Source organism: Carassius gibelio, chromosome A3 (assembly GCF_023724105.1).
Source record: "Carassius gibelio isolate Cgi1373 ecotype wild population from Czech Republic chromosome A3, carGib1.2-hapl.c, whole genome shotgun sequence".
Classification (NCBI taxonomy): domain Eukaryota; kingdom Metazoa; phylum Chordata; class Actinopteri; order Cypriniformes; family Cyprinidae; genus Carassius; species Carassius gibelio.
In genome coordinates, this window is record NC_068373.1 from 13,727,674 (window position 1) to 13,751,845 (window position 24,172).

The 24,172-nt window shown below is 40.7% G+C and overlaps 1 protein-coding gene across 1 annotated transcript; it reads left to right on the plus strand.

The window, feature by feature from the left end:
- The first annotated feature begins 58 nt into the window (after nucleotides 1–58).
- LOC127948219 (caveolae-associated protein 1-like) lies at nucleotides 59–23,218 on the plus strand. The gene is made up of 2 exons (XM_052544723.1): nucleotides 59–1,240; nucleotides 21,280–23,218. The coding sequence occupies exons 1-2, from the start codon at nucleotides 656–658 to the stop codon at nucleotides 22,015–22,017; spliced, it is 1,323 nt and encodes a 440-aa protein (XP_052400683.1). The 5' UTR covers nucleotides 59–655; the 3' UTR covers nucleotides 22,018–23,218.
- The last annotated feature ends 954 nt before the right edge of the window (nucleotides 23,219–24,172 follow it).

The following is a 24,172-nucleotide window of genomic DNA, read 5'->3' on the forward strand; positions in this document are numbered from 1 at the left end:
AATCATTATTAATCATTTATAGTCTAATTATATGATACTTAAAATGTAAATGTTAATAAAACTACATAATAAATATATATATTTAAATTTCAGGATCAGATTTACACTTTAATGAGTCATAAATTGATTTGAGTTGTTTGTCTCGTACTCTTGCATAAATAAATGGGTGGGTATGTATTCTTGTATCCCTCGCCAGGCTCTAGGGAGGGTGGAGACTCCCCTTAAAGGATCAGTGTGGGTGAGACCTCCCAGTAAGTGATCACTGTAGAGGGCGGGACTATGGAGGAAAAGGGAAGACCTGACAGACAGGCTTCACGGGGAGCTGTGGTCACACACATTCCCACAAACCTTGGAGAGTGTGCTTCCACCAACTGGCCGTAGTCCTAGAGTAGACTTGATGAAAAGAAAAAGGGAGGGAAAGTTTGAGGCATTATAGCAAACCTAGAGAGTAGTACATGTGAAGCTTGTTGCTTGCAGGTTGGAGTCATTCCGCTCGGATTGCTAGGTGTCTGCTGTCATTCAAGTCTTTTTTTAGTGCTTTATTTTTACCCTAGGACAGCTTTCTTGCACAACGTGCCACAAGTGTGCATGCTTCTTCCTGCTGTCTGCAAGTAAGCTTGTGTGTGTTTCATCTGAGTCTACTTGAAACCAAGCCATGGCCGACACAGACTTCAAACTGGAGCGTGCCGTCTTCGCCGAAGTCTCTGATGACGATGAGGAGGTCGCCTTGGTGCCTTCTGCAACCAAACTTGCCACCACCTCCAAGGTGTTCAAATCAAAACGAGTTGATGATGATGATGATGATGATGATGATGATGATGACGATGATGATCCAGTGGAAGAGGTGGACCTGGTGTTGGGGCCAGGACTCGATGGAGGTGGCAGTGGTGAGGCCCAGAAATTTGAGGCCGAGGCTACCGGCATGAAGGTCCTGGCACTCCTAGACAAGATCATAGGTGTGGTGGACCAGATCCAGCAGACTCAGACAGGCCTCGAGGCCAAGCAGGAGACCATGGAGAAGAATATGAGCAGCATCCAGATGGAGCTGGCCAAGCTGGCGAAGAGTCATGTTGGAACAGCTGGGACGGTCAACAAGCTCCTGGACAAGGTGCGGAAGGTGAACGTCAACGTGAAGAGTGTGCGCACAGATCTGGAGAAGCAAGTGGGACGGATCAAAAAACTGGAGAACAATGAACATGAGCTACTCAAGAGGAAGAACTTCAAAGTGCTCATCTTCCCGGTGAGTAATGAGTGCTTGGCAGAACGTCTGATTGCAAAGTCTTTGATATCTGAGCCTGGCATTCCATCTCTTATCATTTGTCCTAAGAAATGGATGCTAATAAGTCTTTTAGCTTGTACTTCATTCGAAAGCAACTTAAAGGAACCCTCAAGCAACCCTTACCCCACTGCATGGCTCAGTTCTTGCAGGGTTTGAACCTACAGTAGTTTGGTTACCATTCCCAGCTCTAACCAATGGGCTAGAACACCTTGAGCTAATTGTGATTGGTTATAAAAGCTCGAGTCCAGTTGGTCTGAGGTATTTCATAGTTTCATGTGTTTTTTCATTCTATTCTTGATCATATTTGTTCTCAAATTCTTAAAATAAATTGCAATGCTTTGAAGATGATGCACTCTTTCACAGATATCTTGGCAACATATATGTGCTTTCTGGAAATAAGGTAATTGTACACTGCCTTGACAAAGAGAAGGCCTATATGTTTTCCTTTATGTGTCTCTCTCTCTCTTTCGCTGTGGGGTGTGAGACAGTTGGCTGTGGCAGATAGTTTTCTGGCGTTTGTGGGTATAGGATGAAGACATTAAGATTTATATCAATATCTTTGCATAAATGAAAAAAGGTACCCTTTCAGAAGGTACTAATATGCAAACTTTACATAATAATATGTATTATTCAGTTATAGATAAGGCACAAAGATGTACCTTTGGGCTTTTGTATCTTTTGGTACCTCTCAAGTGAACCTTTCTTTTTGAGAGTGTATAGTTAACTCACACTCTTTTATCATAGTTAAACTTACTGTACTTTAATAGAATAATATGCAATTAGCATGAAGCAGTTCTCCACCAGGCTGATGCAAAGAATGTATCACTTTTTTTATTATTCAGTATCATACATATAGGTGTGTCTGAGCTGAAAGAAGGATCATGATGTGATTTAAATGCTCATGCCAGTTTCAATTCAGTGATGTTTATTTATTTGTTGTTTATTTGAATAGGGACAGATACAAAATTAAACATAGATTATTACATAAAGAACATGCATCTGATGCATGTATCACAGTGTTTATAGCCATGGCTAATTCGCAACACCTGTCCCTAGAAGAGCTTTTAACAGTCAAGATAATGAAGATAGAAAAATTAAAAAATAAAAATAAAAATTACAGCGAATACAATGAAATATCCAGAAACCAGTTAGCACCCATAAAGAAAAGTATAATAAATAAACACATTCACTCGAACTCTCACAGATGCACACCTCACATACACACAGCTACACATCTCATATGGCATGGTCACACTGCTGCTGCTATGAACCTATGAACCAGGCTTTTGTTAGTTTTTTAAAGGTGGGCAGTTTAGTTAAAGTCTTTATATTTGTAGGAAGGCAGTTCCACAAATTGGCTCCTTTCACAGAAAAAACATTTTGGGCAAAAGATGTTTTACAAAACGGGACTTTACAGTCTCCACATGTAGCCGCTCTTGTTGATCTGGAGGTATCCAAAATGTTTTTGTGCTGAAATACTGTGTGCAAAAGTGCAACAGTGCAAACTCTTAAAAAAATAATACCACACTCCATATGTAGAAAGTGTAATCTTTCTTTGGTGTTGTTTTGCTGAAATGCTAGATTAGTGTGAAGGGTTGATGAATTCGCTGCGTTGGGAGTCAGATTAAGTTTGATTAAAGCGTACTGGATTGCAGTGTGGATGGTTGGAGACTCACTCTGAGACCCCCCCCCCCCCCCCAAAACTCTCTCTTACAGTCTAATTATAGTGAAGAATGTGGTAATGTCTACAAGGCTACCATAATGACACTACCGTCAGCCCAGAGGGAAAGAGAATCCTTCAGTTTTAAAAGTACTGCCTCTCATTTGCATTGAACTTTGTCCTACCATTTCTCACAGTTCGCTATAAAAGAGTTCCCGGTACAATTGTTCCGGGTAATTTAGGTGGAAACGGGACAATAGAAAACACCTGGGACAAATTAACACACAGAAAACACGGGACAGAGTTTGACATAATGCCCCCCACTATTGATCTTGGAGCCCTAGCCCTCACCGCCCCACCTCACACTGCCCCCTTGAGAACAGGAGACCTTCCTGGGCAGAACGGGGGATCTGGAGCCTTTCCTGGTTGACTGGGAGCCCTTAATGGGCTTGATTGGGGATCGGGAGCCCTTCCTGGGCTATGCTCTGGGGCTGGGAAGACACTAGAGTGAACTCTTGGGCTTGGGCCAACACTCTTTTCCTCACACCTAGTTTCCTCTTCTGGATCAGGGGGAAAAGGCGTGGTCTAGGCCAACACTGGAGCAAACTCTGGGGCCTGAGCCGACACTGGAGCAAACTCTGGGGCCTGAGCCGACACTGGAGCAAACTCTGGAGGAGCAGACATTTGAGGGCAGTATGGAAGGCGCATTCAAGGAGCGGGCACTGGGGCTGGAACCAACTCTGGGACCACATGAATGCTTGGCGGGCTTGCCATATTATTGTTCGATGGGCTTGCCATATTAACACCCTTTGGGCTTGCCACCTGAATATCGAGTGAACTTGACTTTAGAATGGCTGGCTCACTTGAGTGAGCTGCGGACGGTGGACTAGTTCTGGCTCGGGGCAGGACACACTCATGACACCTTAGGATGATGGGCAATAGTAGTTGGCCCCATCAGGGAACAGTGAGTTTATAGTGGCATCGTCGAATCCCGAGATCTCGGGAGGCCAGGGCGATGAACCAATCGGCAACATAAACTGTTCAAAAAACGGAAAATAAATGCATGGGGAAAAGGTGCCACACAACACTTGGCTGTTCTGTCACACTTCCTTCAGGGGTGTGTACAGGACTTGATGAGGGGAAGACGTAGGAAACATCTGGGACAAATTAACACACACAAAACATGGGACAGAGTCTGACAGTATTATTGAATACATACTAAAATGCATTTTAATATTACTATAAAATACATTTTACAGAATTAAATATAATAAATGACCTTGCACGATAACTGCCATTGTCATCTATATTAATATTGTTATAGTGATTGACAGTATAGTGGATGGTACATTAATTGTTTTCCATTATATAATTGTGTTTAAAGACTCATTGTATTTATTTTATTATTCCTTTCTATCGGTGACATTATTGCGCTGCAGCAGTATAGCGTCTAATCTGCATGTAATATGTAGACCGGCTGAGGTTCAGTGTGTTCCAGCACTTTGCTGTTGTTTACCAGCCTTACTGCATTTAGCCCCATTAACCACTCATTTCCTTCCAGCGCTGCTCTGAGAGGCTGCAGGGGGGAAAACAGTGGTGATGTGACTGGCCTCTAATGATGGAGCTGAATGATGGAAGATGACAGGAGTGAGTGAGGTCTTTATTGGTATATTTGTGAAATGTTGTTCTGTTAGCTATTCCCCATCATTTCTCTGGGCAGATGTTGCCTAATGGGGTTCATTATAGTCTGTTAGGGATAATCAGAGAGGATGCACCAGAGGGATCACATAGAAAGGGACGCTTCCTGTGTATCTCTCCTGGGAATGAGCAATTTCAGAAACCATTTTTTTTTAACCATTGTAAAACACTAATAACCACCAAAAACAGGTGCTGAACATCACAATATGAATCAAAGTTCATCACAAACAGCTTTTTCACAAGCTGAGGATGGGAATAGTAATATATAGAAGGTGCACAGATTCAAACACTTAACACCATCATGGTAACATGCATGATACTGAAATAATGCAATAAACTCAAATTTAACAACGTTAGATGTAAGATAAGTGTCGTGCAGGGAATTTTGGGAATGTTAATTTTTGGTTTTTCAGTATAAATCACAAAACCTGGCATATTAACAGTTTCTTACTGTAGAATTACAGCAAATTTAAATAGTTATTCACAATGTATAGTACATTTTTAGTATATGCGTTAGTACTGTATATAGTGCAGTTTCAAATACAGTGTCTTTTAAAATCACTATTATTTATTACAGTGTCAATTCAAAGAGAAAACTGTTATTTCAAATTGTAAGTATTTGTAAGTAATTGTAGTATTTCACACCGAGTCTATGTGTGTGTGCATGTGCATATATGTTTGTGTGTGTGATCTAATTGCTCATGAAGTCTCAGTTTCAGTCTTCTCTGGTGGAATGTCCACTGAGGCTGCGGGTTACACAACTGGCATTTATCAGATATCTAATCACAGACCTCTGAGACTACATAAATTACCCCTGTAAAACTGGACTCCTGTAGGTGACGTGTGTGTGAGAGAGAGATGGAGAGAGTACACACAGTAATATTTCATATATGGACATTTTAATTGATTTATTCAGAACTGACATTAACATCATTATTTTCAGAAGATATCATTGAAAGTTAGTACCAGAGCAGTTAATAAACGTAAACATAAACGCAAGCAGAGCCTTATGAGGTTCCTTTTATTTTATTTGTTGAAATATCCACTGAATTCTAACTCCTTTACTGGTACAAAATTTGAAGACATTTTTATTGCATTGTTTAAATGACTCCTTTTTGCAGCTGTGCACCTGTGGTGAACTTGCATGTTAAAAACGTACTATATTAGGGATGCATATCATCTGAATGGTGTGCACATCATCTGTAGTGGTGTGCTGGGTGGAAGACGATGAGGTGTGGCTATGACTTATGGGGGTTTGCTTGATCTTCAACATTACCGATGGCCTCTGCTCTATTTTTGCACTGAATTCAGGGTGTCATATTCACCCAGACAGCAGTGTGTGTTCAGTGTAAGTGTGTGTGTCCAGGCCCGAATGCAATGTTTGATGAATGGGCTGAGAATAAATGAGGCGTGAGTTGCCACCAGTGGATGTATATATATATAAGCCATCAGAAGCAGAAGAGTTGATCACTTAACTCATTTTTTAACGTTGCGTAATATGACAAATATGAGATACAGGAAGTGACATCTGCATTTGGGTCCAGGTCCTGGAATTACTCCATTCTTTCATATCGATTGCATGGGGCAGGGCTGCAGACGAATATGGAGAAACACTTGATACGGTAGTGCAGAGCCAGACACAGCAACACACATCTGAAGAAAAAATTCATCTTTACTTATAATAAACTTGGATAAGGAGTCATTCTATTCCAATTATACTGGATGTTGTCCACTTCAGTTCAGCATCTCTCAGATTTTGAACTCTTGTTTTTGATAGACAGAATTTGATATATAAACAGAGATGGGCACAAATACATCAAAATTATGTTGTTACAATTTACAAATACTTGCTCATCAAATGTATTTATTTAAAATACATAATACTGGTGTGAGGAATGTATTTAATTAATATACAAGTAATTAATTTGTCATTTGAACAAAAATACAAACAATATTCAGAAGCATTAATTTGAAAGAGACAGTGCCATTACATAAAGTAATGGTGGAGTTAGATAAACACGTAAGAGAAAGAGAAGACCTTTCCCCTCCTTGGACAGCTTATAAACAACATTTACTTTAACCCTAGCACTAGACAATATATCCAATATATTGATCCATATATCTTCTACTTTCTTATGTTCACTAAAGACACAACCGACTGTGTTTGCTTGAATTCTTTCAAGAATGTCTATGCTTTATTAATTAATGTTTCTTTATTGTTCCTTTATTGTTTTGTTATCATGTAAAAATAAAGCAGTCCTGCATACCTGTATTGTTGTACCCCCTAGTCCTACTCAAGAGGATTCCTCAAGCTATTTCACTGTCAACAGTAAAAAAATTAACTCCTAAATATGCTGATATGTAGCTGATACAGGCCCTGTGTAGAATTCAGGAACCCTTGTTACAAGTGTCACAACCTGGCTCAAGGGTCATGACAGAAAAGGGAACGAGGCAGCATAAATAATCAAAAAGTGATTTATTTAACAAAAGAGTCACCAAACATAACTATTTGAATGCAGACGGTAAGTCTCCGTAACACAAATAAACCCAAACAAAATATAGTAGTCGGCGTGATCAGGCCATGGATGACATCTGGATTGCAGAGAAGAGACCTCCCGAGTAGTTTGACCAAGTGGAGCTTTATCTTCACTAGTTCACAGGTTCCAGGTGCACCCAATCAGCGATCACCTCAACAGAACAAAGATAATTAATCACACAAGGGCCGTCACATTCCCCCCCATAAAGTCGGTGACCCAGAGGGGCCACCGGCAAAACAAATCACAGGTACCATAACCCAATATAATCGAAAACGTTAAATTACAAAATTACCACAACACAATAAATGGCAGAATATTACACAGCCGAAATATACATTAAATTTCAACTTGCGTTTAAGCTACTGCTTCCCTCCATTCCATCTTCAGAAACCCCGACCTGGGAATCAAATTAAGAAAACAGGCATAGGAAAAACAAGTCTTAAGACAACAAGAAGCGGCATCAATACTTAAAGCATAGGAGCACGTGATAACGCGTCTGCTATTACGTTGTCTACACCTTTAATGTGTCTAATCTCCAGTGCGTAGGCTTGCAAAAACAACGACCACCTCATGAGTCTCTGATTGGGACACTTCAGTGACTGTAAAAATGTCAACGGATTGTGATCGGTGTACACAACAAGTGGCCGCCCTCCTCCAATGTACACCTCAAAGTGCTGCAAAGCCCAAACAAGTGCCAGCGCTTCTTTCTCTATCACTGAATAATTAAGCTGATAACGGTTGAATTTTTTGGAAAAGAAGCTAACTGGTCTCACCATTCCCTGATCATCCTCCTGTAACAAAACAGCACCTGCACCCACCTGACTTGCATCTACTTGGAGCATGAATGTTTTATCAAACTGTGGTGCTATCAACACAGGAGACGAACACAACAGGGACTTAATATTCTCAAAGGCTTGCTGACACTCATTAGGCCACACAAACTTTACCTTAGCTTTTAACAACTCAGTCATATGAAAAACAACTGTAGAGAAGTTCTTACAGAAACTCCTGTAGTATCCAACGAGACCCAAAAATCGTTGTAACTCTTTTTTAGTTGTAGGCCTAGGAAAATGTTCTACTGCCCTGACTTTGGCCTGGACCGGAGCTACATGGCCCTGCCCCACTACACGTCCCAAATAAGTCACCGTTGCCCTCGCAAACTCACACTTGGCCAAATTTACAGTCAAACGTGCCGCAGACAACCGGTCAAACAAAGCTCGAATGCGTTTAAGATGAGCATGCCATGTGTCACTATAAATAACCAGATCATCTAGATAAACAGAACAACCTTCTAAACCTGACACAACACGATTCATCAAACGTTGGAATGTCGCTGGAGCATTCCTCAAACCAAACGGCATGACTCTATAAGAATAGAGTCCAGATGGTGTAACAAATGCCGACACCTCCTGAGCACGCGCAGACAGCGGAACCTGCCAATATCCTTTAAGCAAGTCAAACTTGCTAACAAATTTGGCAGAACCAACCTGATCTATACAGTCGTCCATACGTGGCAACGGAAAGGAATCTGGTTTAGTGACTGAGTTTACCTTCCTGAAGTCTGTGCAAAATCTAGGCGATTTATCAGCCTTTGGAACCAAAATACACGGTGAAGACCAACTAGAAGGTGACGGGATTGCAATATTATTTTCCAACATGTAAGCAACTTCAGAGTCTAGATATTTAAGTTTCTCTGGAGACATGCGGTAAAAACGCTGTTTAATTGGTTGTGCGTTTCCAACATCAACATCATGTTCGATCCAATTTGTGCATGTAGGAACATCATCAAACAGACATGGATATTTCTGTATCAGATCTGACAACTCACCACGCTTAGATTCAGTCAAATGCAACAACAGACTATCAAGGTTACGAAGGGTCTCAGAATTTTTTAGACGACCATATAACAAACTGTCATCTGGTTCTGGCACTCCATCTACCTCATGTGATTCTGACACTGACTTTGTTGGGGATGCTATCGTTCAGTTGGTGGTACCGACTAAATTTCGTCCCCTTGTCTTAAAAGTTGCTCATGATGAGAGTGGGCACTTTGGTGTGAAAAAGACTTATCTTAGTGTCTTGAAGCATTTCTTTTGGCCACGGTTGAAAAAAGATGTTGCAACATACATTAAGACATGTCACGTGTGTCAGTTAACGGGTAAGCCCAATCAGTATGTTAAACCTGCTCCATTACAACCCATTTTGGTTAGGAATGAGCCATTTGAGCACCTGATTGTGGACTGTGTGGGTCCGTTACCATGCTCTAAGTCTGGCTGTAAATACCTGCTGTCTGTTATGTGTCAGAATACTCGGTATCCTGCTGCATATCCATTGAGGGCAATTACCACTAAGGCGGTAGTGAAAGCTCTAAGTCAGTTCATTTCGGTCTTTGGCATTCCGAAGGTCATCCAGAGCGATCAGGGGTCCAACTTTTCTTCGCACATGTTTGGTCAAATTTTGAAATTGTTGCGTGTCAGTCATAACCAATCATCAGCCTATCATGCACAGAGTCAGGGGGCCTTGGAAAGATTCCATCAGACTTTGAAGTCTCTCCTGCGTGCATATTGCACAGAGCTGGATAGAGACTGGGAGGAGGGTCTTCCCTGGCTTATGTTGGCTGCAAGAGAAGCTGTGCAGGAAAGTATAGGTTTTAGTCCTAATGACTTGGTTTTTGGACACAAAGTGCGTGGACCCTTGGCTGTTTTAAAAGATGGTCTGGTGGAGGCAGAACCACCCAGAAATTTGATTGATTTTGTCAATGGCTTTAAACATCGTTTGTTTGTAGCAGGTGAAATGGCGAGGGAGAAATTGCAAGTGTCACAGAGTAAGATGAAAAATAACTATGATCGCCGTGCAGAGCATCAAGAGTTTAGTCCGGGAGATCAAGTGCTCGCACTGATGCCTGTTGTGAGCTCGCCATTTCAGGCTAAATATGCTGGTCCTTATACAGTTGTTGAGAGAAGGTCTGACCTGAATTATATAATAGCAACACCCGGACGGAAAAAGTCAACACAGTTATGTCATGTCAACCTTCTCAAACCATATTATAAGCGTGAGGCTGAGGTAAGCCAGACAGTAAGAGACCAGGTGCATCCGGTTTTGCTTGTGAGTTCAGTATCAGCGATCACCTCACAGCTTCTCTTGCAGCCAACATAAGCCAGGGAAGACCCTCCTCCCAGTCTCTATCCAGCTCTGTGCAATATGCACGCAGGAGAGACTTCAAAGTCTGATGGAATCTTTCCAAGGCCCCCTGACTCTGTGCATGATAGGCTGATGATTGGTTATGACTGACACGCAACAATTTCAAAATTTGACCAAACATGTGCGAAGAAAAGTTGGACCCCTGATCGCTCTGGATGACCTTCGGAATGCCAAAGACCGAAATGAACTGACTTAGAGCTTTCACTACCGCCTTAGTGGTAATTGCCCTCAATGGATATGCAGCAGGATACCGAGTATTCTGACACATAACAGACAGCAGGTATTTACAGCCAGACTTAGAGCATGGTAACGGACCCACACAGTCCACAATCAGGTGCTCAAATGGCTCATTCCTAACCAAAATGGGTTGTAATGGAGCAGGTTTAACATACTGATTGGGCTTACCCGTTAACTGACACACGTGACATGTCTTAATGTATGTTGCAACATCTTTTTTCAACCGTGGCCAAAAGAAATGCTTCAAGACACTAAGATAAGTCTTTTTCACACCAAAGTGCCCACTCTCATCATGAGCAACTTTTAAGACAAGGGGACGAAATTTAGTCGGTACCACCAACTGAACGATAGCATCCCCAACAAAGTCAGTACCCAGAATCAACCATTTCCTAAGCAACAAGCCTTTTTGTAAGAAATACCCACTTGCTACACTGTTGATCTCCTTAGCAGATACAACACAATTAAACATTTCTTTAAGGGAAGAGTCACTTTGCTGTTCCTGTATCAACTCAATTTTTGACACCGATAGTGGAAAGTCCGACATCGATGGAGTCACGAACTCTACTTCACCCTCATCAGACTCCCTCTCAGACTCCACTTTACTCATAGCTCGTGTACTTACACAGGCTGAGAAAACTTGAGGTAAATCAGCGGCAATATGGTCAACAACAGACTTAACTGGGCAAGATGCAACGACTGGCAAGGGAGTAGTGTCAGCCCAAACATGACTACCGGCCAGCCCGTTACCCAGAATGAAATGAATCCCCTCAATGGGCAACGCTGGACGTACTCCTACATTTACCTCTCCTTTTACCAGTTCACAGTCCAAGATCAACTTATGTAACGGTATGGGTAAAACAGTTAAACCCATACCACGACTTAGTATGCATTCACCCGTGTCAGTTTCTTCTGACAATGACAACACAGATCCCACAATATAAGAGTCATAGGCCCCTGTGTCCCTCAGAATTTTTACTGGAACCCTAACCTCACTTCCTACCAGTGACACAAACCCATCTCTTATAAAAGGGGCATAAGCTGCCAAGACATCCAGTTCAAGCTCTGTTGTAAGTAACTCAGACACACAGTCCGTAACAACCGGTGCCGCGGCTGCCACAGGATTAACCTTAGATAATACTTTTTTATTTCTAAAATGCAGCAGCGGACAATCAGCCTTCCAGTGACCCTCTTCATGACAGTAGTTACAGTTAGTGTCAACATTACCTCGCGATACTGCTTCTAACTTCGGTGCACCAGCTCTCCAAGAATGCTCACATGTTATAGCACGCCCTCTAAAACTCCCTTTATGGAGTAACAAATACTCATCTGCTAATTCAGCCGCACCTGCCGCCGTGACGCACTTTCTCTCACTAACATATGTTGCAATATAGCCAGGAAGCATGTTTTTGAACTGCTCCAAAACAACAAGGTCACACAGATGCCCAAAAGTAGTGACCTCCAGCGCATCCAACCAACGTTTAAAATGACCAGTTACGTCTCGAGCAAACTCCATATAAGTTTGACCAGTGCGTCTTTCCCAGGACCTAAAACGTTGGCGATACGCTTCTGGTACCAGCTCATACGCCTTTAACACAGCAGACTTGATTTTTACAAAGCTAGAGCTATCTTCTGCGCTCAAGGATGAATAAGCTTCCTGCGCTCGTCCTGTCAGCACACACTGAAGCATCAAAGCACAATCTGCTTCAGGCCAACCTCTAGCTTTAGCAACACGCTCAAATAATATAAAAAAAGTATCCGGGTCTTTTTCATTAAACTGTGGCAGTAGTCTTAAATTATTAATATCAAAGGAACACCCAGTTCTAGACAACTGCACACTCTGATCTTCAGTGGACCCCTTACTATTATTTGCCAAAGATAATCGGCGCCCTTCTAAATCTAATTTGGCCTGCTCGATTTCTTGCCGAATCCTCTCCACCTCAATCTGCTGTTTAATTTGCAACTCATGTTTACATTTGTCATGATCAAGCTGAATCAACAACAGTTCTTTCTGTTGGTCAAATGTTAAGCCTTGAGTCTGGATAAGTACGCCAGCAGAAACTGGAGAATCATCTTTCTCGTCTACAGCCAACACACCCTTCTCCCTCAACTCAGACTTCAAAACTACCTTAATGTTCTCTTTAAGGCGTTTGTCCCCTACCACTATAGAGAAGTGCTCTGCAATCTTCAGTAGCTGCTCTCTAGTACAACGCTCCAACGCCTCTTCAGACGGCGCTGCAATAAATGCATCACAATCTGCCATTATAACAATTGGCACATCAAAACCACAGCAACAGACCCAGCAAGACAATGTAGCTTCCTCGTGTGTACTAAAAGGACTAAACCTCAAATGGTATGGAGTTTTCCCGCTATCTTGATCAACCCAGCTAACTAACTCATCCCTAGTCTTCATGCAGCTACTTGTGGTGGGTATTTATGCACTAATGACCACTGGCTTGGAAGAGCAACTAGCATGCTAGCGACCCTCCCAAAACCATGGACATGCTCCCAAGCTAAAAGCTTCACCCACGTTCGCCACAACACTACCAAGGACCCGCACAACAAGCCCAAAAGTGGACCGTCGCTACAGCCTACAAGAGAAAACTCCAACCACTTTTGAAAACTGTAAAAGAAACAATCACCTACAAGTTTTCAAATGCCAAAACCAACCTTCACTTACCCTGCTCAACCAACAAACAAATCACTACAACACTACCCCAAATGAACAAATGAGCAAACAAACAATTACCAAAGTAAAACAAACTTCTTACCATTCGCACAAGCTGCCACGCTCCCAACAACTAGAACCTTATACATAGGCCTACATATTAAACATTGACATCTTATTAAATTGCCTGAATTCTAAGACCGAGACGAGCCCCCATTTTGTCACAACCTGGCTCAAGGGTCATGACAGAAAAGGGAACGAGGCAGCATAAATAATCAAAAAGTGATTTATTTAACAAAAGAGTCACCAAACATAACTATTTGAATGCAGACGGTAAGTCTCCGTAACACAAATAAACCCAAACAAAATATAGTAGTCGGCGTGATCAGGCCATGGATGACATCTGGATTGCAGAGAAGAGACCTCCCGAGTAGTTTGACCAAGTGGAGCTTTATCTTCACTAGTTCACAGGTTCCAGGTGCACCCAATCAGCGATCACCTCAACAGAACAAAGATAATTAATCACACAAGGGCCGTCACACAAGCAACACCAATGGCCATTAACTGAACTGAGGCCAGAAACGTATTGTTCATGCTCTTGCACGCAGTCGAGTAATGCGAGCGAGCAACGGCCAGTGTGATTCACCGACATCATGTCGACAGATGAAGTTTATTCAAATTATAACACTGTTATTAAATTAGTGAGCAATATCTGATAGTATATATTTTAATGCATAATTAGCCCCACCTGTTTACCTCTTAACAATTTCATGGCCCTCTTGAACTCTCTCTACAAAGTTCTTTCCAACTTTCCCTCATGGTACTTGTTGACTTGGTCTTGTGCCGGTATTTAGCCTTAGGATGGAGTTTACCACCCACTTTGGGCTGTAATCACAAGCAAACTGACACTGCTAGCGGCCTCACACCATCCATGGGCTAAGCCTCCATCAGAAGGACTTGTGGCCTGAGCAGAGAGAGTGGTCTTTTCCCTTGCCCCGTGGCTGGGCTCTCCCCTCTTCGCTCGCCGCTACTGAGGGAATACTTGTTAGTTGTTAGTTTTCCTGTGCTTAGTAATATGCTTAAATTCAGCGGGTCATCTCATCTATTCTGAATTTATAAGCGAGATGGAGTTGAGACAGGGAGGCTGTCCTTAAGAGAGGTTCGCCAGCTGGGGCCCAATGCACCACCGTCCCCCGGTCTGACCCCCATGACGGCAGTGGAGGGGGTTCAGACCCAGTGGCAGCTCTGGAGAAGGAACTTCTCCTAGCTGCCTTCTCCCCCTGGAGAAGGACTTGGCGGGGCAAGGGGATGCGACCCAAGGTGGTCTGCATTTCGAAGGACAGAGAGGGATGGGGAAACCCCCAAACCCCTCCAATCCTCTAGCCACAAGTCTCAGAGGGCCCAATCAATGGGAAAGCGACCCTCAGACAGGCATGCAAATTTGAGGCCTTGCAACGTGTCACAGTTTGTGAAAAAAGGGGGGTTGTAACCATAGACGGGCGCTCCCTATGACTGGTGGTCTTTGAACTCACGGTCCCAGCAGGACGCCGGGCCTGTAGGTTACCCGTCGAGTGTGGAGGCCACCTCAAGGAAAGCACTGAAGAGACGTATCGTGATCCTTCCTTCCTCTGCTTACGCTACGATTTTCTTTTTTTTGGGTGGTGGCGGTAGGGAAGGGGAGACCTCCCCGCGCACACCCCAAGGACAAGCCGGATAAATTGTGCTGATAGGCTATAGTTGGCAGTACTGTTAATACAGGTGAAGACAGATATTGTATTATCTGAGAATAAAATGACCTTGATTAAGTATTTTAAGCATTTCAAATTTCTCTCAAAGAATTCAATGACAAATTACATAAAATTTTCTTTTTTTTTCATGCAAAATACAAATGACAGAATACTCTAAATTAGTCAAATACGCATTATAAATACATTTAAATAAATACTGCCCATCTCTCTTTCTCTATTTATAAGGAAGTTAATGGTTGAAAAGCCTGTACCTCTTTGACATTATGAAGCTGTCAGATATATAAAAACAGCAGATGGCTCCTGTTTCAGCCGCAGTAGTTTAATATAACCTTTAGCCAGCGAGAGACCGATTCAGTGGTGTGTGTTGTTGTGCTTGTTTTATTCCTTTGTTAATGGCGTCTTAACCTTGAAATACTACGTGCGTGTGCACCTGTGGTTCTGGTGTCCTGACTGGCACGACAAAGATCTTGTCTCTCATGCAGAAAAGACAGATTGTAATTTTGTACTACCTGTCACAAAACCCATTCTAAAGTCATGGTTAAAGTTATTATTTTTTATTTTCTCATTAGGAGTTCTGCTGTACAGCTGCTGCTCTGAACCCAGGAGAAGTCAACAGCTGCCCATTGCTTCTACCTTCACATGCCTTTCAACATCATGCCTCTGACACACACAAACACACACACACACACACACAAACAAACAAACAGCTGTTATCTACTCATCACAGGCTGATTTTGTTTAGCTGTATATGTCATGCGAACGACTGCACCAAATGTTTTTTCTTGCTTTCTTGGTAATGGTTGTCATGGTGCCATTTTCCACAGATCGCTGTTAATCTGGGTAATTGTTTGCCTTTTTAAATGGGTAGATGGGGATCCTTCTATATATATATATATGGTGTGGACTGACATTCTCTTTAGCCTAGAGCTTTGGAGCAGGAGTTTGAGGGTATTACATGGCACCAGACACACTGGCAGCAGCATTAATGTGGTGTTTATGGTTACTGTATTTGTACTATTGCTTTTGCCGGTACTACATAATTGCAGCCAGGATCCAAAATTAACTTTTTGAGTGAACTGAGAATTTACTGGCCATAAGTATTTCTTATCAGCCATGTAACTGCATTTTCCATTATTTCTGTTAATAATAGTTATCAGTGCAGGTCATTGTATTTTATAAAACGTGCATCTTTCCCAAAAACATAAAAACCAATTGTGATTTTGCTGCAATTTTGCTTTAGTCAACTAAAACGTATAGCCAGGGTGAAGGTTTAAACACCCTGGAAAAGGTACATTTGAACCATGTGTTAAGACACCAGCCAACTGGCAAACATTTTCTTTACTTTGGTGCTCTGTAAGTGTTCATTTTGGTCTCTGGATTAAACCTTGTACCCAGTGACTCAACTCTAGGCATTTGGTTTGCTAAAATTGTTGCATTTACAATAATTAAAATTGTTATATCTACAAGAATCTATCTAAAATTGGACTTTGCTGTGCGTATTGATACGGTTTGGCACTTTCCGCCTTAGTATCGGGTTATACAGTATTGTTCAAAATAATAGCAGTACAATGTGACTAACCAGAATAATCAAGGTGTTTCGTATATTTTTTTATTGCTACGTGGCAAATAAGTTACCAGTAGGTTCAGTAGATTCTCAGAAAACAAATGAGACCCAGCATTCATGATATGCACGCTCTTAAGGCTGTGCAATTGGGCAATTAGTTGAATTAGTTGAAAGGGGTGTGTTCAAAAAAATAGCAGTGTGGCATTATATCACTGAGGTCATCAATTTTGTGAAGAAACAGGTGTGAATCAGGTGGCCCCTATTTAAGGATGAAGCCAACACTTGTTGAACATGCATTTGAAAGCTGAGGAAAATGGGTCGTTCAAGACATTGTTCAGAAGAACAGCGTACTTTGATTAAAAAGTTGATTAGAGAGGGGAAAACCTATAAAGAGGTGCAAGAAATGATAGGCTGTTCAGCTAAAATGATCTCCAATGCCTTAAAATGGAGAGCAAAACCAGAGAGACGTGGAAGAAAACGGAAGACAACCATCAAAATGGATAGAAGAATAACCAGAATGGCAAAGGCTCAGCCAATGATCACCTCCAGGATGATCAAAGACAGTCTGGAGTTACCTGTAAGTACTGTGACAGTTAGAAGACGTCTGTGTGAAGCTAATCTATTTTCAAGAATCCCCCGCAAAGTCCCTCTGTTAAAAAAAAGCCTGTGCAGAAGAGGTTACAATTTGCCAAAGAACACATCAACTGGCCTAAAGAGAAATGGAGGAACATTTTGTGGACTGATGAGAGTAAAATTGTTCTTTTTGGGTCCAAGGGCCACAGGCAGTTTGTGAGACGACCCCCAAACTCTGAATTCAAGCCACAGTACACAGTGAAGACAGTGAAGCATGGAGGTGCAAGCATCATGATATGGGCATGTTTCTCCTACTATGGTGTTGGGCCTATTTATCGCATACCAGGGATCATGGATCAGTTTGCATATGTTAAAATACTTGAAGAGGTCATGTTGCCCTATGCTGAAGAGGACATGCCCTTGAAATGGTTGTTTCAACAAGACAATGACCCAAAACACACTAGTAAACGGGCAAAGTCTTGGTTCCAAACCAACAAAATTAATGTTATGGAGTGGCCAGCCCAATCTCCAGACCTTAATCCAATTGAGAACTTGTGGGGTGATATCAAAAATGCTGTTTCTGAAGCAAAACCAAGAAATGTGAATGAATTGTGGAATGTTGTTAAAGAATCATGGAGTGGAATAACAGCTGAGAGGTGCCACAAGTTGGTTGACTCCATGCCACACAGATGTCAAGCAGTTTTAAAAAACTGTGGTCATACAACTAAATATTAGTTTAGTGATTCACAGGATTGCTAAATCCCAGAAAAAAAAATGTTTGTAAAAAATAGTTTTGAGTTTGTACAGTCAAAGGTAGACACTGCTATTTTTTTGAACACACCCCTTTCAACTAATTGCCCAATTGCACAGCCTTAAGAGCGTGCATATCATGAATGCTGGGTCTTGTTTGTTTTCTGACAATCTACTGAACCTACTGGTAACTTGTTTGCCACGTAGCAATAAAAAATATACTAAAAACCTTGATTATTCTGGTTAGTCACATTGTACTGCTATTATTTTGAACAATACTGTATGTTCCAGTAATGGCCACAATACACAGTATGATCTTTATTATTTCTCTCTGGTAAGAAATGTAATGATTTCACTGATTTTGACAGTGGTTTACATAAAAAGTGGCCTGTTTCTTTATAAGAGAAATCATGGCAGTTGCAGATATTTATTTAGTGCTAACCCTCATTTCAGTCAGTATCTGACTAGTTATTTTTGGTTTCTGTTTTCTGTTTAATACAGGCTCTGTTTATGGATTTAGTAATTCAGATAATAATTAATAAATACAAATAATTGCTGCTATCTAAAATAGACTGATTTGATCATTCTATTTATTTTGAGTAATATAAATTAAAATAATTCAAATACTAATACAGAGAACATGGAGACATACATGGTAATAATTAGGAGCAGTTGCTAATCTGTCATCTTAATCATTAACATCTGTGATTCAACCACAGAATATAATACAGTACATGCAGTATTCCTTAAATCTATATTATTCACCAGGACATGTTACTGGGATTTGTTGTGGTCCAGCAAATTGTTATGGAAAAAGGATCTTTCCAGTTACGTGATTTCCTCCCCAGTATTGACATATATTCTCAGTAATTCTGTGTGTGTTTACACTGAGTTCTCTCTGTTGGCTTTGGCTGTTTGAATTGAGTGTTTGCAGTGAATGTGCAATGATCACTGCACATTTCCAGCATTGTGAAACACCGCAGACATATCCGGACCTCTATATTCTGGCTTGTTCTGGAGTTTTAGGGTGTTTATCCAACCCAGGTTCACATAAGAACTAACTTTTTGGGATCAACATACGGACATTTTTGACTATGCAAATGAATGGAAAACAGTAGCTGCTAAACTCAAATGGAGGCATCACTAAAATCAGCAAAGACATAAAGTAAAGCTCATATCTACCCCAATGCAGATTATCTGGGATGTTTATTAGGTGTCTGTTGTGTTTCTCTCTCTCTCTCTATCTCTCTCTCTCTCTCTCACACACACACACACACACACACACACCCAGCACAGTACCTGCAGGTCTTCTGAGCAGTCTGTGAGTCAGTCAGTGGATGCAGTTACCATGGTGAGCATCAGTGTTTACTCATTAGGCTGCAGGATGGAAAAGTGATACAGTAATAGGTGATTAATGATTGAATAAATGAGCACTGTTCAGGGAATGAGACAGATGGAATACAAAGAGAGGAAATGGCAGCTTAAAATAAACGCATACATACATCATCAGCCTTCACAACCAGAACATTTTACGAGGACTTTCATTGATACTGGGCCAGAGGAAGAAACACTGGATTCGGGGATGACAGAAAGATGATTATTTTGGCAATTTTAAGGAGAGCACTGCATAGTGTCAATTCTTTTTTTTGACCACCAGAGGGTGTGTTGTACTTTAGGATACAGCCATTATGATCAAGAGAAGGAATAATCCAACTGTCTTTACATTGGCTTATGATTAAATAACATATGATAACTTACAAGCTGAGTGGAACGTTTTTGTGGCTCAGATGGTGTCTGATGTCTCACTCCAATAGTTGGCTTTGCATTGTTGTGTTTGTGCTTGAGTGAGTGTATTTATTTGCAAAAAGTTCTCTAGGGGGAATTCTGTGATGCTTTTCTTACCTTTTTTTCTTTTCTTTTTTTGTGTGATAAATCTCTTTGAATTGCTCACCTGGCCCTAGTTGAGTGTGCAAAAGAGACTGAATAAGAGCTTTTTATTATTTTAGTCTTCCATAAGACTTTGTTTCTCTGGGTGAGCCAGTGCTGTTTACTTCAACCCTGAAATGCAATTTAACATTTAAACTGCACAATGATAAAACATGCTATTTATATCTCTTTCAAATTTTGTTAACAGTTCTAAAATTGTATATGCACCAATGCACCAGAGCAGTGTGTGTGTGTGTGTGTGTGTGCACGTGTCTGTGACACTACACACTAGTTTTGAACATCTAAAACGTTATAATATATATATATATATAGTTGTAATTTATATATCTATTAATTAAAATTTTTAAACCAAACTATTTTGTTTTGCTAAGCGTTTTTCCTTATTTACATGTGAATCATCGCATTTACAGCGCCCCCTAGAGGGAGGGCTATATTCGTCTGTGGAGTCCATTAGGTTTTAATAACGGACCATATTTAAAATGATTCACATTGACATTTTCTCATTCTAGTTGCATAGACATCGTTTTTTTTTTTTTATCTTACTACAAAGTTCCTCCAGCTGTGCTCATGGTGATTATCTTTCCCAGTGCTGAGACGAGTTATATCATGTCCTGAATTTCATATAACCGCATCACCTGCAAATGAGGACTGAATGACTCAAACACCATGTTAAGAACAAGTTTGGGGTAACAATTTAGAGCGATGATAATTCTTGTGCAGGAATGAAGACCAACTGGTTATGAAGCCAGAAAACAATCTGTAAACTCTTATTCGATATTAGTTTCATGATGAAGTCAGCGTTAAAAGTTAAGTTAAAATAATTTTAACCCCAATTCATATTTTATTTCCATACATCCTGTCATTATAATTTTGTTAGGCATATAAGATAACCAACCTGGTTTCCATTTTCCACCAAGAAAAAAGAATCCAAAGCAATCGGTCAAAAAAACAAAACGAACACTGCAATAATACCATCGTAATACTAATACTTAGTCAATTGTTTGTCTGTTTTGTTGAAAACATGTGTTATTTTTTTAAATGAAATCAGGGACAAATATTGCTCCGATACTGGACTCCCCCCATTGACACCCCTGTTTTCTGGCTCTCTAAAGAAACTAGTCGAAAAGCCCTGGTATAAAGAGTCATGAACCCCCCTGAGTATTATGGACAGGAACAAAGCCTGTTGAGTATGCTCTTATGAAACATGTATTTGAACATTTGTTTTTTATATTCAGTACTTTTTGTCTGACTTTAATAATGAAAGTGAAAATTTCCTTGATTCTCTGTGGTAAGAAATGATGCTATTCATGCCTAATTTAATACCAACTGCTTAGATTCAGATCTGGAAGTTAAAAAATATTCTGATTTGTCTGGTCTAATCTAATCTTAGTTCCTTAATTTTTCTCCCCTTTACTCTCAGGACAAGGTAAAACCTGTGAAGGTCTCTAAGAAGCCAGTGGCTGCTGGAGAGGAAGGAGAGCAGGTGCTGAGTGAAGGAGCAGAGGAAGACCATGGCACTGAAGAGGAAGTTGAGGTTGAGGAGATCATAGAGGAATCTCGTGCTGAACGCATCAAACGCAGCGGCCTCCAGAAGGTGGACAAGCTGAAGGTAGCCTTCAGCAAGGAGCAGATGGAGAAGACCAGACAGAAAACCAAGGAGAATCTGGAGAAAACCCGACAGAGAACTAAAGAGAACCTGGAAAAGACACGTCAGAGAACCCGAGAGAACCTTGAGAAGACCAAGAAGAGCTTGGGCAAGAAGATGGGTAAGCTAGGAACAAAGATGACGCCTAACACTGAACGCCGCGAGAAGATCCGCAGCTCCAGAGAGAAGATGAAGAAGTCACTGACGCCCGATCACACCGTCTACGCCCGCTCCAAATCAACCACCTACCGTGTACCACCTTTCACCTTCCACGTCAAGAAGATCCGTGAGGGTGAGATCGAACCCACACCAGAACCAGAGGAAGAGGAGGAGGAGGAGCAGGTGGAGCAGAATGAGGAGGTGCAGGAGGAAGGAGGTCTAGTGTCCAGGGTGGAGGAGAGTGTCCTGGTCAATCTTGACAGCCTGGAGATGGAGGCCTTACTAGAGGCATCTGATCAATCACGGCTGGCGTTTCAGGAGACGGTGAGGCCGAGGGAGAAAGCTGGCCAGTAAATCCAACATGCTGAGCGCTGGGAAAAATAATGTGGAGGTCTGGAGATAAATCAGGCTAAAAGGATGTAGGGAACCGAGATGTGCTTGAGGTCGGAATAAAGAGCAAATGAAGTCGACTGGACCTTTGGCTGAACATTTGGTTTGTCTGTTTCTTACTATCCTCTCAACCCCAAGGTTGCATTTTTTGTTTTATTTTATTTTGTTCAATTGTAAATTTTTACATTGATTACTGGTTAATTTTGTGTCAAATAAAAAAGATCAAATCATTTCAAATTTGATTCCCAAGACTTAATTTACATTTAAAATCTAATCATATTTTCATAAACACTCTCATGGCAATTAGTTTCTGTATTAGACATTTAATTTTAATTTATTCATTTGTAATCAAGGCTACCCGGGTGCAGCCAAATGTGTCCAATATATATTTATATTAAAGTGCCTATATTTCATGAACACCTTGTGTTCTTTGTACTATCATGTGACGTGATGTCTGCTTATTTCAACAGTATGAATTAAAAGCAGGCTCTATGCGTCTTGTAGAACATCTGGGCTTTGTTTTAATGTCATGAATGAACTGTTGGAAGCCGTTGAAAGGGAAAACTTCAGGGTGCTGGAAAGTATGTTGTCTGTTGGAAATATTGTTGTGAGGGAAGGTAAATAGAAAAATATTCTAATTAAAGTGAAAATGGAAAGAAACCGTTGCAAATAACTACTGACTGGACTTTTTTCTTTGAAAACTGAAGGTTTCAGTAATGACGTGGATTCTGGGGAGCTGTTTTATGGTGTAAACACCGATCTGAATGTAATCCAAGCTCCAAAGGTTTTAAATGCTTCACTCTCTGACTCAGACTTTATGGAAATTACTCATTGCTTCAAATGACATCCAGAGATGGTGTAATGTAATATTTTATCTATATATGTAAAGAATAAGCTCTTAAAGCCTATAAGATCAAGTGAAATATCAGTTTTATTCATTTTGAGTTATATTCATTTGACTGTTTGCCTTGTTTGAATATATACACTTTAACAAGTTCAAAGTAAGGCTATTAACTTTCATATATACACGAATATAGTATTACGTGAAGGTCTGAATGAAGCTGCTTATGGCTCTGCTGCTATCCTTGATTTGTGGCTGTAGAAATGGATTTTAGGCGTAGATTGATTGTAAAAACAAATAAAAATGTCCTCCTTTCTGCTGTGAGACCTGAGGCTTGCTTTATTTATTTAAGAAACAAAATGTTTGGGTATGGAGAACCTAAATGCTAAAACGTTTCATTACTTTTTTTTAAGAGTCTCTCTCTCTCTGTCTGTCTCTTATTCTCTGTATTTACTGACCTGAGCAGAAGCTGCACGCTGTAGATCATTAGCGTCTGTTATATTGCTCTGGTGTGCAGTAGTGAAAAGTAACATTGTGGTGAACAGACATGGACCACTGACTGATGGTTTAGACACACACACAGCAATACCATATCTATATCATGTTGATAATTTATAGGCCTTAAAATTTGCATATAGAGTAGGCTTTATAGGGTTAAATAGAAAAACCAAAGTGTAACTTTCCCACGTGTTACATGAGGTCAGTTATATAAAGCTGGTTTTTCTCAGATCTTAAGACCAGAGATTAATACATTTATAAGTGAATCCATAATTTAACGTAAAGGTTTCAAAAGCACCCAAATACATTCTTTATAATGTAATGAAGTACTACACAAAAAAATTGAAAAGCTTGTTTTCTAAAGTTAGATGTGCCATGTTTGAACAAGAATAAGGTATAATGCATTACTACAGTATACAGACTGCTCTCTCTTTATGCTGTTTTTTTCCTCTGCTTCTTCCCTCATGCTCTCTCTGTCTGTTATCTGTCCTCGGTGGTGTTGTGTTGGTCGTAGAGGGAATACATTGAATAATCAATGAGAGGAATCTGATTAAGGAGAGTGCTTTTCCAAATGGGGGACAGAAGACGGCAGAAGACAAAGAAAGAGACTGGGGAATAGACATAGCACTATCTACATACATATGTGTGTGTATGTTTTATTTATTAACACCTCTATAATAAGATTAACGTTTTTTCTTGATATCTTAATAATGGAACAGATATTAAAATTTTTCACTCAAATAGTTAGCAGTCTCTTTGGATATATATCAGATTTGTCGA

Coding starts and splice junctions, on each gene's coding strand:
- LOC127948219 (XM_052544723.1), top strand. CDS start 656: ATGGCCGACACAGACTTCAAACTGGAGCGTGCCGTCTTCGCCGAAGTC. Junction 1,241..21,279: donor TCAAAGTGCTCATCTTCCCG/GTGAGTAATGAG, acceptor CTTTACTCTCAG/GACAAGGTAAAACCTGTGAA.